Source organism: Amphiura filiformis, chromosome 9 (assembly GCF_039555335.1).
Source record: "Amphiura filiformis chromosome 9, Afil_fr2py, whole genome shotgun sequence".
Lineage (NCBI taxonomy): Eukaryota > Metazoa > Echinodermata > Ophiuroidea > Amphilepidida > Amphiuridae > Amphiura > Amphiura filiformis.
In genome coordinates, this window is record NC_092636.1 from 37,839,748 (window position 1) to 37,855,420 (window position 15,673).

Sequence of the window (15,673 nt, forward strand, 5' to 3'; positions counted from 1 at the left end):
CCAACTAATTATGTGCACTGTTAAATTTGCCTTCATGCAGGATAAAAGAGTTGAAATTTGCTATCTACTCAAGATAGCAAATCTGCTATCTACTGAAGATAACAAATCTGCTATCTACTGAAGATAGCATTTTTTTTGCATAGAAATTACCATGGTTTATTTGCTGTCTGTTGCATTTTCAAGTACATGTAAAGATTTTTTTAATAATTATAAAATAATTTGCAATTGAGAAAGACTATCTTGTTAGTGACTCACATGGAATGCAATTGTTTTACAATTAGGTAAAAGCTGTAGAAATACATACATGCAGAAATATTAAGGGCTATTGAGAAAGATTACTAAAGCCAGCCAATAAAAAGATATGGAATCATCAATATTAATTGCTCTCATTCATTTGCATGCAATTTAGGAGCAATTTTTTAAAATCCTCTCAACAGGCAATGCCTAGGATCATCAATGGTGAGGATGCCCTGCAGGCAAATTAAATTACATCAAAAAAGTTATATATTTTGTATCAGATGTGGAGGATACATTTCAGATGGGGGAGGGACGCTCTGGTCCAAAATTAAATCAGAGACAAGTTGGGAGGGGGAGGAGGGGTCAGCCAAATATTAGCCCCGTGCAGATAAAACAGTGGCCCTGCAATGTCCAAAGTTGTCAGTTGCAGGACAGTTGATATGCCAATGGTAAATAAAGACAAACTATTTGAATATTAACTCAGCACTCAATCAAATCAAAAGCCGGAGTGAAAATAAATCTCTGTAGACAAATTGTAGCGATTGTCAATAACATTTAGATGTGGCCTCGTGTCCACGTTCTAATTAGCTGTCATGAGAGAAATAGATGACCCGGAGATGGAGCATGTAATGAACAGTCCCAATTGATTTGTTTGTTTTTCTTTCGTTCACAATTGATTTTTTTTAGGAAGCAGATGTTTTGATGCGTCTGTGTGACAAGATAAATCTTGGTGATGTGAGTGATGTTAAAAGATTACATATCTTGTTACTGATTATTGTGATTAATCAGTGTCAAAAATATTGGAAATGGATCCTTTTGTTAAATGAATGAGGTATTTCACTTTATTTTTTATTTTGTCAGATTTATAATAATAAAAGTTGATGAATTGGTTTTAAAAGTGTACGACGTATAGCATTGTTTTTTATTCGATAACAAAATTAACATATTTCAAAATGTTTTGGAAAAGGCATGTCACAACTGCCAGGTAATAAATGTGCAATATAGGGCCTATTATCATAAGCTGTAACACCACAGTAAAGTGGTATGTGTGGGTTGAGTGTCTTTCTCTGCCAGCCAGCCATCATTTCATTGCGGATAATAGTGGTATTATTGTGAAGTCTGAAACGCTTCTACATAGCCTGTGGTGACAAGACAATGAGGATGTGTATAGCGTGTATCGTTGATGTGCCCTGGTGAACTGTGCTAGATCAATTCATGTAATCAATGCTTACCCAACTGCATGTTAAACAGGGAGTCAATTTCTTAATGCATATATTGGTTGCTTATTACTGCACAGGAGATTTAGATAAAATGCAAATCACATGCAGAGTCTTACTGAGAGGCTTGAACTTGAAGTGCTAACTCACCAAATGGACACAAATCGTTATAGATATGTGGTTTGTTTTTGTAAATGTCAGAAAGTCAGCAAAGTAATGGGCTATTCCATTTAAAATCCACACTACCCCTGTGGAAGATTTTGGAAATATCTTCCACAGGGGGAGTATGAATTGCAAATGGAATGAACACATTATCAGCTCCATTTGAAACACACCCTCCCTCTGATGAAGATTCAGATTGAATCTTTCTCAGAGGGTGTATGAAATTCAAATGGAGTTCCTCATATGTTCATTCCATTTGAAATTCACTCTCCCCGTGGAAAATATTTCCAAAATCTTCCACAGAGGTAGTGAAAATTTTAAATGGAATAGCCCAATTAACTCTTTGAAATGTAGGTCTCATCACTTTGTGTTGTAAATGTCAACTGAATACAAAACTGCCCTTCTAAGTAAAAATGGAGTACATGCTAATAAATATACTGCAGGTACTGCCTTTTACCATGGGAGTAGACTAATTGAAAAATATATGCCTCCCACATAGAAACGTAGTATCCGCTATGGTATTTGCTTGTAGTATACAGCATTTTTACTTCTAGAGTAGACTGATTTAAAAACACCTGTTCCCTAGTGATGTAAAAAGTATATTTTTTATGATGTATGTGTGTTTAGATTTGTGTATTTTCTTGGGAGGACAAGGATATCAATTTGCAGAACTCTGTATGATAAAAGTGGACAATATGCGTGGAATACAATGCTGTAGCTACCAATGGACCACAATGGCCTCATTCCAATTGCATAGTTCAATAACCTCTATTAAACAATCATAGTGCAAAATTTGACCTCAAGTTGCAGGGTATGAGTTTTTGTACCCGCATTTTCAGACGTCATTCAATGAATATACAAATGTATTGGGGTTAAAAAACTGTGCCCTGATAGATGAGCATGTTGTGGATCCTAGTGTACTTGCATAAATGTGAGGTCTAGTACTTACTTGTAATTACCTGAGAAGACAGATGTCCAGTTTTGATATAGCTTGGATCAAATTACTCTTAATGCACACATTTTCATAATGAAAACTCAAAAATCGAAACGTTGCTGCAAACTGCTGTGAAAAAAGTAAATTTTATATCATATTAATGATGATACTACGAAGTGCGTAAGTACAAGTAGTGAGAAAAATTCAAGATATTTTTTCTGTGTTTTTCTTACTAATTTTGTTTTTATTTTTGTTTTTATGTTTCAGATACATATAATTACATTAACTATGTTGGGTGCTGATGAGCCTAGGTGATGACCGTGTATAAAATACAGCAACATAGATGATTTGAGGCAGACTATTTTCATCATGAGATATTAACACCAATATGTCCAAATCACAACTTTATCTCATTGAATGTAATAATGCATTAGACGTCAAAAGGTGCAATAAATTGTAGCGTGTAGCTTGAATTCTACCAGAGAGCTTTTGGAGAGCCACCATGTTCTTCATCATCTTTGTGGCAGTGTTATTTGGTGCTATATGCATGCTACTTACCCAACTACTGCTGCTGTTTCTCTACTTCAGAAGTCGACCAGTTGAGGCAACCCCTCATCATCACCAATATGAACGTGCTCAAATGGACCAGGTAAAATTTGCATGCAATTTCTAGTATTTTGTGACCTTCCATGAAGGGGTTAAAAAGTGCATTTTCAGTTTGTAACAAATTCACCTCAAAGTAAGATATATAGTGATATTGGGCTGTTTAGTTGAAATCTGTACACCCTTTATGGATGATTTGACCTTAATCTCCTTATTCTCCTACACAGGGGTGTAAATTTCAAATGGAGTCACCCATTCAGGTAAAGTCATTTGAAATTCATATTCCCTGTGTGGAAGATTAAGGTTGTATCTTCCATAGAGGGTATATCATATGCTGGTCAATACATTCAGGTAACAAATGAAAAGTAGACAGATTTCAACTTGCATCTGCTCTCATTAGGTTACTCTTTGCAAACTCAAAGTGAAACAAATAGCAAACATTACAATTCATCAAAATAATGATGTGATTACTTCTTTTTGTCTCTCTCTCTCTCCTCCATCTCTCCTTTCCTCCTTCCCTTTCTTGCTCCTTTCTCCCTCCCTCTGCCTCATTTGTTGGGTTGTTCCTTGCACACACTCTCTCTCTTTGTCATTTGACTGTCTTTCTGTATCTTTATCTCACTCTCCCTGTCTCTCACCTCTCTTTCACCCTGTACATTTCAATGCAGAGTGCTAGTCTTCATCAGAAGGAAACATGTATATGTCTGAATGCTCTCATTGCCTTTCTGTACCGAGAGCTAAAAGATACACCTACAGTGAGGCGATGGGTTGTCAAGAAGATGAACGTAGAGTTTGATGAGCTCCTTACAACCAAGACAGCGGGAAGAATCTTGGAACAAATTAATGTAAGTTTATTTATAGTAATCGGCAAAGTCGGTCTTCAGCAGTGCATGACTGCTCTTCCTGATTATCGTGTAAAAAAGATAAGGAGATGAAGCTATCAATGTGGCCACACCCCTTCATATTTCTGCAACATGGTTTGTTTCCCATGTTCAGTTTTGCTTGTATCAGTGTATTTGTTTGTTTGTTTGTTTATTTGATATTGTTGCCTTTCTTGCTTTGTCACATCACAATGTAAGGTTGTTGAATACCCCATAAGAAAAACAATTATTTGTTATGATAATCAAACTGTGTACATTCGCATTCATTGGGGAATGTTGAAACTAGTGATGAAACTGGACACTCGGACGATACATATTTGATGGATCAACCAACATGTAACGGAAGTGACTGGGAATGAAGGTCAATATTGGACTATTCCAGTTGAAATTCATACACCGCCTACGTAAGACATGACCTTAAGCTTCCACACAGGGGGTGTGAATTTCAAATGGGGTTACCTGAATGGGGACTCCATTTAAAATCGACACCCAATACGTGGGAGATTAAGGTCGTGTCTTCCATAGGGGTGGATGGATTTCAACTGGAATATCCCATTATCACTACCCTGCTGAAGGCAAAATGTTTCAGTTACAATTTCGGTTCATCTATCATACATGTCTCTATGTCTGGTTGTATAGATTTAATGTAAATCACTAGCTGCAGTGTACAAGAATAATGTTTATTGTTTAAGGGATCTGGAATGAGCGTTTTAAGTGTTTCGACAATATTTTTTGTGGGACATGAGAGCACATCAGACATCGAATTGCATTCTGAATACGAAGAATATCAAATAATTTTGATATCAAATAATTTTTTGGAATTAATGATTTAATACAAATTTTATGACAAATTATTTGATATTTTTCACATTTTTGATATATAACAGTCCTCGAAGTAAATTTTATAAATCTAATGATATATTCTTAAAGTGTATGTAGCTGGGAGGAAAAGCCGATGATCAATTGAAAATTTTGACCTTTCTGATTGAAGATATGGATTTTTTTCCCAAAAAAGACCTCATTTTTGTTGGTCTTTTGGGAAAAAAATCCATATCTTCAGTACGAAAGGTCCAAATTTTCAATTGATCGGCGGCTTTTCATCCCACTTTAAGTATAAATCATCAGATTTATAAAGTTTACTTCAAGTACTGTTAAATATCAAAAATATCAATTTTAATGATTTGCCATAAAATGTGTATTACATTGCGAATTTCAAAAAATCAAAATTATATTCTTTGTATTCAGAATGCAATTTCGATATGTCTGATGTGCTCTAATGTCCCACAATAAATACTGTCCAAACGTTCATACCCCATCCCTTAATACATTATTCAGAAGCCAAGATTGTGGGCCTTATATTACACAGATATGAAAAATCTTCCTATATGGGGGAGTAGTGATAAATTCCAAGAATAGCCTGAATGAATATATTTACAACAGGCATTTTACATGAAACAAATCATCCATCTAAATTATCCTATGTCTCAGAATTGCTTTTATCAAGAAGGAACAATTTAGTTTGAATTTAGCACTAATTTTATTGTCTGTGTCTCACAAATTGATTGTACTGGGGACAGATTGCTCTGTCTAGTTGATCACATGACTATTACTGGTTGCCAAGGTAGCTGTATATCTGCACCTGTCTGTGGAATAGGAGACAGATATAGCTTCAAGTCATTATGTATTCTCTTAAAGGAGCATCGGCTGATAATATTTTATACATATTTTTTAGTGTTTCGTTCAATCCAAGAATTTTATAGGGAGACTTCATATAGCTGTGTACATGAAGTGGAAAACATGTTGTGTCAATACTTCAATTTCATGACACAGTGGTATAAAAGCTTAATTTCTAGTTGTTGATTTTTAAAATAAAAGATAAAATGGAATTCTAAATTTGCATTGAAGAAACTATCTGTCACAAAGGATTAGGCAGGCATGAGATTTTCTGGCTTTTAGGCGGTTGCCGCTTTTTAGAGCTCAAAATGTGACCCCTCCGAGTTCATTGTGAATACGGTTTAATATTTGGGGGTGTAGGTACACCCCGTAAGAGCCATATCACATAATCCAAGTCGCCAAGAAATTCACTTGACCGAAGCCCCCTTGACCCCCACCAGGGGCCCACCTTAAGGCGGGGCCATGAGGGTGAATGCTTCGCTCACTACGCTTTGTACATTCCAGTCTTTTTCATAAAACTCTGATCTCATGCCTGATTAGATCATCAATATCTCAGGATGTGGGCATGTGTACAAGCTATGATGATCAAGGCACCATCTTACATTAGATGGTCTTCAAATGTACACACCACCTGCTGTCTCCGTACATCTTTGCAAAATCTGCTTACTGTTGTAACATCAGCTCAGACAGGTGACTGTGCCTTCTCCAGTGTTGCCCTAACAGAATAGAACATGCTTGCCTCTTTTTCTACTGGTTCCTTCAAGAAGCTTCTCAAAATGCACTTAGTGTCCTAAGCATTAGCATTTTTGTTTTTAAATTCAAAATGTCTTGTGAACTTTCATGTGCATCGTCTTTACTTGCATATGTAACCTTGTTTAAGGATAAAAGGTGCAATTTACAAATGTCATATACAGGCTGTATCAAAATGTTTGGTACCCATCGTTTTGGGTGTTTATTGACAAGCCTGCTTCTTCAATATGCAACATTGAATCCTCTTGAAATGCCCAGTATTTATAGTTTTATGACCTTTCATAACATTTATCTATAAATAAGGTAGCTCCTATGTTGCATTTTGTTGTGATAGTCTTGTCCACAGTGTCCGAAATAAGGAAAATATGGAGGTTATCCCGCGGATAACTAAAGCATAAATTTTGCTTGTCCTCAACACATTTTGGTTGTCCCCAAAATGTGTCATACTTTTGGAGGTAAAATATAGTGGTTGTCCAGGGGATAAGTACATAGCTCAATATGGTTGTCCCCAGTGATTTTTGGACAAGAGGACAAGAGGATAAGTGCTTATTTCGAACACTGCTTGTCCATAATACTGGAAACTGATGGATACCAATCATTTTGATACACCCTGTATTGTATTGATAGCAAGTGACACCCATGTATATGTAGCATAACATAAAGTATTGGTGCTGCTCTTTTTTCAGGTGAGAGATTATTGTCTAGGACCATCATTTCCAACATTGAAAAATGTGACACTGATGAGGGGAGCACCAGAAGAGCCAGGCAAAGTACCAGAGGTATGGAGACCAAGTTTTGTGTAATGCTTTAGGGTTAGAGTTTTGGCAAAAATCTATTCTGTCATTGTTAACAATAGACTTACTTCCCTTCATCATGTACATAAAGGGAAGTAAAGTAAAGTCTGATGTCAAAAATATTTAATTTGATATTATCTGCATCAGTTACCAAAAAAAAAAAAAGCTATGATTCAATGCAAATGCCCAAAAATTTCAACTTCCAGTTACCAGGTATTGTATAATAGTACATAACTTTCTTGACAATTCATAACTTTCTTGAAAACTATCAGAAACAAAAGAATTTTAGTGAATTTTTTGCCATTGGTATTTTTGCAAAATTCATGCCTTAACAATGGGGACGTTTTTGCCAATTGTGCCTATTGGTATTTTTGCAAAATTCATGCCTTAACAATGACAAAAGTTCATATTTGTGCATTGTTAAATTCAAGGTTTAAGCTATACTTGCGAAAATAGAACCCTCCCGAAAATTACCACTGATGTAGTAACTGAAAGCAAATAATGTAAAATAAGTACTGTTGTATAGACCATACAGCAGACTTGTTCACCATGGGACAAGTATATAAAACTGTCAAAATTATAGCTCTAACTTTTTCAGGACAAAACTATTTACCAGAACTAATCATGATCAACTATTTATCAGAACTAATCATGATCAAAGTAGAAAAATTTCTTACAGCAGTTAACATGTTGAAAACCTAAACTTGTTAGTGAAATAAATATCACTTAGTTGAATAAACGTTGAAAATACATTTAACAGACCAATAAGATTTGAAAAAAAACAACCCATTACAATCCTTTTAATTTGTTTTCCTTTACATCTTCACAGGATGTTGATGTAGCAGTAGAATTGGAATACAATGGCGGCTTCCGCATCTCAGTTGATGTAGACCTAGTCTTTGGAACCACAGCATTTGTCTCTGTGTTGTTGACTAAACTCAAGGGCAAAGCAAGACTAGAATTCACTAGAATCCCCTATACACACTGGTCCTTTACATTTTATGAGGTAAGTACTATATGAATGTTAGCCATGGTTTGAATTTCTTTTTATTAAGTTTATGATAGTTGCTGTAGGAATTACAGCATGCAGTATTTGAATGATTTGAATATGTTGTGATGCTACATGTGTAAACTGCAAGCCAGTTCTTTGCAATATCTACAGTGTACAGTGCAACACCAATGCACGCATAATGTTTGCTTGATGAGATTTATCAAAATTATGCTCTATATTTGAAGAGCTCTGTTGCAAAACCCCTTACATCCACCTCTGGCTGAAATTGAGCTATTGGCATGACATTATAGTGTGGGTAAAAATTTTGGTAGTTGTTTGATCTTCATACTACCCTGCCGAAGATATCATATATTTCCCGTTTGGGAAATCTTAGGGAATTTCCGGAAATCTGAACTTAAAATGAGTATAAAATTTTAGGAAAATAATTTTTGCATGTAGCGTTGAATGTTCTTTAAGTATTAAAACCAAAAGGAACTGTTTTTGGGTAACTATGTTTGAAAAAAATCATTGTAGTTAACAAACGTTATAGCTTCGGAAATGCTCAAAATGGCATTTTGCCGGATTTAATTAAAATTCATAATTAAAAAAGTAAATGAGATATTTAAATTTTTCTTTTTGATTTTGAAAGCATTAGTCAAATTACATAAAGTAGTGCAAACAAATGGGCTCAAATTTGATTGCAAAGGTGGTTTCTAAAAAAGGGTAAATTTATTTTGTTGCAAAAGCCCTTGCATCCACAAAAGGCGCAATATAAAATAAATAATAAAATAAATAGGAAGGCTTGAAAATTGTACCAAACCTATTCTGTTAGCTTCTATTCATCAACAATTTATCCAAACCCAAATTGAATCAAATTGAACAAGTAATACTTGCACAGCTGTTTTTCTCAAAAAGTCAACAAGTGGATGTAAGGACGTTTGCAACAAAGCTCTTCATTTATGGAAATTATCAAGGTTTTTGAAATGTTTAATAAAGATATTCTTCAAGAATGGTTGCAAATGATCATGAAACCAAAGGTTTCCACATATCGTCCGTTATCCGTAAGTTGTACATTTCAATAATAACTACCTTCTGTAAAAATCAAGTTGGTCCCTAACATATGTAAGTCAAACAATGTCTATTCAAAAATGGAAAAGTCAAGTTTTGTTATTATGTGCTCGTTGTTAGTAGTCGATAGTTTTAAACTGTATATTATCTTTGATAGGTGTGTAATATTTATTGCAATATTTGTTTGGAATGTAAAGCACTAAAAGGCAGCAGCTGGCATTGAGCGTTTAATAAATGCTGTTTATTATTATTGATACCATATTATTATTATTCATAAGAGTGTTAACTCAGCAATGTACAATACAAATAAATATTTAAAATGAAATATATTTTGTTTTTTCTTTGATTTGTTTTTAGGATCCAGAGATAGATTTTAAAGTTGAATCTCATTTTGAAGGTAGAGTGGTACCACAACTGGGATCACTAATAGTTAATCAGGTAAGATAATTAAGCAAATTGTTATTTTTTCTACCCACCCCCTGGAAGACATGTGAAAACAAGAACAATTCCATTTGGAATTGAGAGCAGGAATGGAATTCCCGGCTGGCATTTTTAGTATAGATCCGGCTGGGGATATGGAAGGCACAGATATTTTGTGAAATATTGGATTCTTAAAGTTAGGATAAAGCAGTGAAAGACGCAGTCAATTTGAAAAATGTCCATAAAAAGTACCAGAAATATTGAAATTCCGGTATAAATTCCAGGTGTGTCTTCCATAGGTGTTTTGCTGATTTGTGAAATCTGGTTCTTTCTGTCCATTTCATCCCTTTGGCTGTGTGTTTCATAGGGGGTGTGAGGAATTTATCTGGAATAGCCCATATTAATTCAAATATCAAGAAACACATGATCACTGAAAGTACAATTACAGCTTCCAAATTTAACTTTTCATTTTACTTGCATGAAATTTGAAGGAATGTAATTGAAAAAAAAAAACCCTGACAAAGTCCCGCAGTATTGCTTGAAGCTTTATTAATTATTGATGAAATATTTATGTCCTTGCTATTCATTACCGTCACATACCTTCGACATGGATATCAATATGTGTATGTATGCAGTTGACTTCTCTTGTAATGAAATTTATTAGCGTTGATTGAGAGGCTTGGGTCATATTTCATATGGTTGCCTCAGAGGATCATTTTATAATGTGATGAAGAGGAGCATTATATGACAACATATGATATAATATTGCTAGAGATGAAGCTAAAGGGTTAGGGTGACGATTGAGAGCTAGGTGGCTTGTTAAAGGGGCGCTAGTGAAGAGAAGCATTATATTATATGGTATATGGCAGTATGAAGCCAATGGGTTAGAGTGAAGATTGATAACTAGGTGACAGTGTGTTAAAGGGGCATTTCCTGATTACCAACCTCATGGAGCGACACATTGTATAACAATATGATGAGGAGGGGACATGTTAAAATTCAAGCAGAGGTCATTCAAGGTCAAAGGTTATGAGGTAATATTTTAAAATTGATCCAACTGGGCTCAAATTTGGTGGGCAAATACCTGAGGAGCAGGGGCACATGTTGAAAATAAAGTAGTGGATGTCAAATGTCATGCGGGGTGAAATTAAAAAATTACTATGATTGGACTCAACCCACAAATATTCTGTGAATAATGATCACAACCACCAAGAACCTCGCAACCCAAGAACCCAAAAATTCTAGTTTTGTGGTATTCAATTCAAGAATTAGTTTCAAACGGATGTAAGGTAGACATACCACTTGGCAATATACACCTTTAAAGCTTGGTAGACAATTAATCTGCTGTGGATTTTGGATCTGCTCTGACTTGTCATGTAACCTGCATTAATTGAAAAGCATAATAGGAATCAAGCTAGACTATATGACAGCGTTCAAGCTTTGACTTGCGTTTGGCGGACAGAATGGTGGAAACTTAAAGTGAAAGATATCCTACTTAAAGGAACATTTTCTAGGGTGAAATTGTGTGTAGAAACTGAATCTGACATAAAAAATGCATAATTATCAACTTGAAAATTTTCCCCATAGCACTGTACAGGCATATTTCTGGCCGAAGTCCCCAAATTGGAGCAAAAATTGGGGCAAAGAAAATAAGTCCTTCAAAATGGGGATACTCAGGGCTAAACAAAAACATGTTGCTCTAGAGGGAGGCATTGGTAAGGGCAACATGTCTTTTGTTTAGCCTCAAACCTCCCAATTTTGAAGGACTTATTTTTTTTGCAAAATCTGTGACTTTTTTCACGCCCTCAAAATCCTTAGGGGTGGGGGTAGCATTTTGCAAGTTATTTTATTTTCTGTAGATCTAGCTTACTTATTTGTTATACCACCATTTCGCTAATGAAATAATGAGCAAATAAACACTTAAAGCATCACTATAGCTCATACCATTGTGGAGATATGGCGTTTTCAAATTGAAAATGATGCGAATATTGTATATTTTTCTAAATCAATTGTCACCCGAACCCTCAAGTTTCTACCCTGCTACAAAAATAAAGAAATATATGGATCCCATTCAATGCTTTTAATATCACAATTGTACCCTTGTTACACAATTAGAATAGAAAATTAGGCACTATTTGATAGTTTTCATGTTTATATACTCACAGGAAATCTGCAAGTCAAAATTTTTGTCACCCCAAAATGGTAATTTTCGGCCAAAATCGGACCAAAAAATGATTTTTTCTCAAAATCTATAAAAGATAGGGAGTTTTAAGTGCCAAAATCTGAAACTAGATGACATTTTACCCTTGGAAACATATAAACATTCACGAATTTTGGTTCTTTTCACCCCTAAATACATTTTTCACACGCGTGTCTGCCAAACGTAAGTCAAATCTTGAACGCTGTCATATTGAAAGAACTTCTTTCCTTGAGGCTTTATCAAACTTAAGGGAAAAGGTAATAGAAACAGCAGCTGTATTTATTTATAAATAATATTTCTTAACCGCTCTGCGTACTGTAAAATATGACAGCACAAAGCAACTGCAAGCCTATGTATTTCACATGATTGTGTATCATCCGAACACACATATAGGCACACAAAGGTTGGCCCAGGTGGTGGCGCATTGCATTCTCTAAATTCAGTAAATTTTCATCGTCAACCGTGTAATTGAATGGGATTATTTTGAAATTTTAAAACGCTTGAATTATCACAAACAAATAGGCCTATGTTGATAAATAACATAAATACAAGCTAAAACCGTTGGGGTTCGATAACAAACCCCACAAAACTAACCGAGTATATTGGAAAATGCCATACGGCCGGGCGCTTTCACAAGTTGCCAGCTCGATAATGTCATCCGCCGCCTGGGTTCGCCGGCCAAGGTAAACACTTGTGGCATGTGGCATTCTACTCAGCAACGGACGGATCTGTGGTTCAAAACTGAACCAGAGAAAACAACTATTCCCTTCAGCTGCTTCCTTCCTTCCTTCCTTCCTTCCTTCCTTCCTTTCCTTCCTTCCTTCCTTCCTCCCCTTCCTTCCTTCCTTCCTTCCTTCCTTCCTTCCTTCCTCCCTCCCTCCCCCCCTCCCTCCCTCCTCCTCCCCTCCCTCCCTCCCTCCCTCCCTCCTTCCTTCCTTCCTTCCTTCCTTCCTTCCTTCCCCTTCCTTCCCCACCAAGAAGCAGAAAAAGAGTTAGGTTTTTGACCCGGGAATGAAAAGATCACCCTTAACCAAGATTTGAACTCAGAATCTGTGGGTTCCAAGACCGGCACTCTTTACCAATGGAACTCTTTGGCAAGCTTAGGATATAATGATTTATGATACATTAACTTCAAGGAATGCAATGTATAACTTAAAGTGCAAGTTGCTATCTAAAGTGTTGACTGTTCATACCTTTGTTTTAGCCATACCTGTGTTAAATCTACTTCCGATGTTAACAATAATTTCCAAATTCGACAACATCACTTGTGCTATGATAGACATATTTACTCTACCTTCATTTTGAATAGGCTCTCCCAGTTGAAATCCACACCCCTCTATAGAAGACATTACCTTAATCTTCACACTCCCTGTATGGAAGGTTAAGGTCATGTCTTCCATAGGGGTGTATGGATTTAACTAGAATAACCCATTGTCATATTTTGTCTTTACCAGATTGCTTTCAACTTTGCCATTTGTTCGGTTCATTTGGTACATCTATTATGCTCACATCTGTTATGCTTAATCTAAAAATCTGAATTTTAAATGAGCCTAGTCGAGCTATTTACTGATAAACCTTATGTTATAATTTATTTCTTCTGCAGCTGAAGAAAACCCTGAAAAAGAAGCACACTTTGCCAAACTACAAGCTGCGCTACATGCCATTCTTTCCAAAGCCAGATCCACCACACACAGATGATGATGTCTATATACATGATGCCAAGATTACCATAGGCAGATTGAATGTGACCGTTGTAGAGTGCAGCAGGCTGCCTATTGCAACGTCAGATTCCAGGAATGAGTTGTACTGTACTGTGTCTGTAGGTAGGTTATAGGTCATAGATTTGTAAGTATTTGGTAGTATAGAAATATTTACTGTCCATGAGTGTGATGGTCTACGTATAATGACAAGGTGAACAATTGATAGTTCCATTTCACAAGCTGGTGAGTGGAATGTTCCATCTTTCACCAAGGTTTTATATTTCAACTATTAGACAAGTTTAAGATTGTTAATATTTGGAGGTTTTTTTTATCACTCATACATAAATTCAAGAATATTTCAAGGATATTTAATATTTTACAACACAACACCAAGTTCTGTCATAGCTTAATTCATTTTATCCAAATTTAACAGTAACTGGCAAGTACATGAGGTAACACACATGCAAATTATGCCAAGGAACAGTCTCTTCCCTCGCATACACAACGTGCATACTCTTCTCCGACCAAGTGCGCAAAGGCTTGTTACATATTGCGTGGCATAAGTGTCCTTTGCATGGTTAAAACTATCAAACAGTGGTGGTTGATTTTACAAATATCACATGGTAATTAATCAATGAATGGTCCAGATTTCATGTATGGGTGATATAATTGTAATTAGCATTCACAGAGATTGACATATAATTCAGCCTTTGTCCAAAGTTGCTGAACTTGGTCTTGATTTGAATTGCCAGTAATGCTGATGCTGGTATGCTAGCACTGATATACTGGTATGCTAGCAACTGCCAATTGATATGCCAACTAGTTGGTTTTAGCAGATACTGCCTTGTAGCCAGGCATGGATGCATAACTCCAGTACCCCAGGGACACAACATTCTGGTAGAGAAGCACTCCTCGTAGAGTCGTAACAATTTTGCAAATAAGAGAATATGAATTGCCAACTTCCGGTAATATCCTTGAAAACAAAGTTGCTTTTGGATAGCACTCATTCAAGATTTGTAAATTTTTTTGTGTGTGATTAGATACCAACCCATGGAAGCAAGAGGACATTATCCGGCGGCTACCAGGGGAGATGTTTGATGTGGAGATTAACAGAGAGAAATCCAAATCAGTCGGTGTGACCTTCAAGACAGGTGCTCATTCTGGGGAGGTGGTTGTAGCTTCAGTACTACCCGATTTACCTGCTGGTCAGACAGAATTGAAAAAGGTTGGCATTTCACAAGGCATATCTGTATTAGAAGTTAGATTAAGAGGTCTTCCTAATATATGACTTAGTCCTTAAATCATTTAACCAGGTTCAGGCCTATTAAGGTTGTTGGGCCGAGGTTTGTTTCAGGAAAGTAGTGGTAGTCTTTAAAATTCCTGATTAATGACAACCAAGAAAACTCAATATGTCTTTGAATCACAAAAGCACTAAGATCAGTCTCAATACCACATGAGAAATGTTTATACCATTACAAGGTGTGTAAAATGTTTACCTCATGCAAAACTCACTAAGCTTACATTGACATATTACATGTCCCTGTTGTTTGTTTGCAAGGTGTGTGTAGTGAAAATCATTCAGAGTCAGGAAAACCTTTGTTTTCTATTGTTTTTAGTGGTTCAGTGGACCTTACATTGTATCTCAAAACAAGCTCTGCCGACAGAAGAGCCCATTCATGGTGGATGGTCTAATTTTCCTTCCTTCTGAGCCATTCTATGGGTTTGGTACCTATGGGTTTGGTACCCATGCGTTTGGTGTAGCATTTGTATGACTTAACATTGAAACTGGTGTTGTTTATTTGCAATTGACAGGGTGATCTAGTACTATCAGTGGATGGAATCAGAGTTACTGCAACTAAACATGCTGCCAAGCTTATAAAGCAGACCAAAGATAAGTAAGTTGTGCTCAATTTTTTAATAAAAAAGCAACACAAACTGCTGTACAGTGAAAGTTTTGCAGCATTGCCACTTACTTTTTCATGAGTTGAAAAAGAAAATTGATTCGTAATTGGGGTCAGAGTATGTTCCATCATTTTTTCATA

General features: G+C 36.0%; 1 protein-coding gene across 1 annotated transcript in view; it reads left to right on the forward strand.

Annotated features, from left to right (window-relative positions):
* The window catches only part of LOC140160961 (PDZ domain-containing protein 8-like), an 84,529-nt gene that overhangs the window by 30,713 nt on the left and 38,143 nt on the right, over nt 1-15,673 (forward strand). The window contains 8 exon segments of the mRNA XM_072184308.1: nt 2,818-3,199; nt 3,822-3,998; nt 7,145-7,237; nt 8,082-8,258; nt 9,669-9,749; nt 13,535-13,754; nt 14,672-14,856; nt 15,444-15,526. Coding sequence (XP_072040409.1) covers nt 3,053-3,199; nt 3,822-3,998; nt 7,145-7,237; nt 8,082-8,258; nt 9,669-9,749; nt 13,535-13,754; nt 14,672-14,856; nt 15,444-15,526 — 1,163 coding nt within the window. The 5' untranslated portion in view covers nt 2,818-3,052.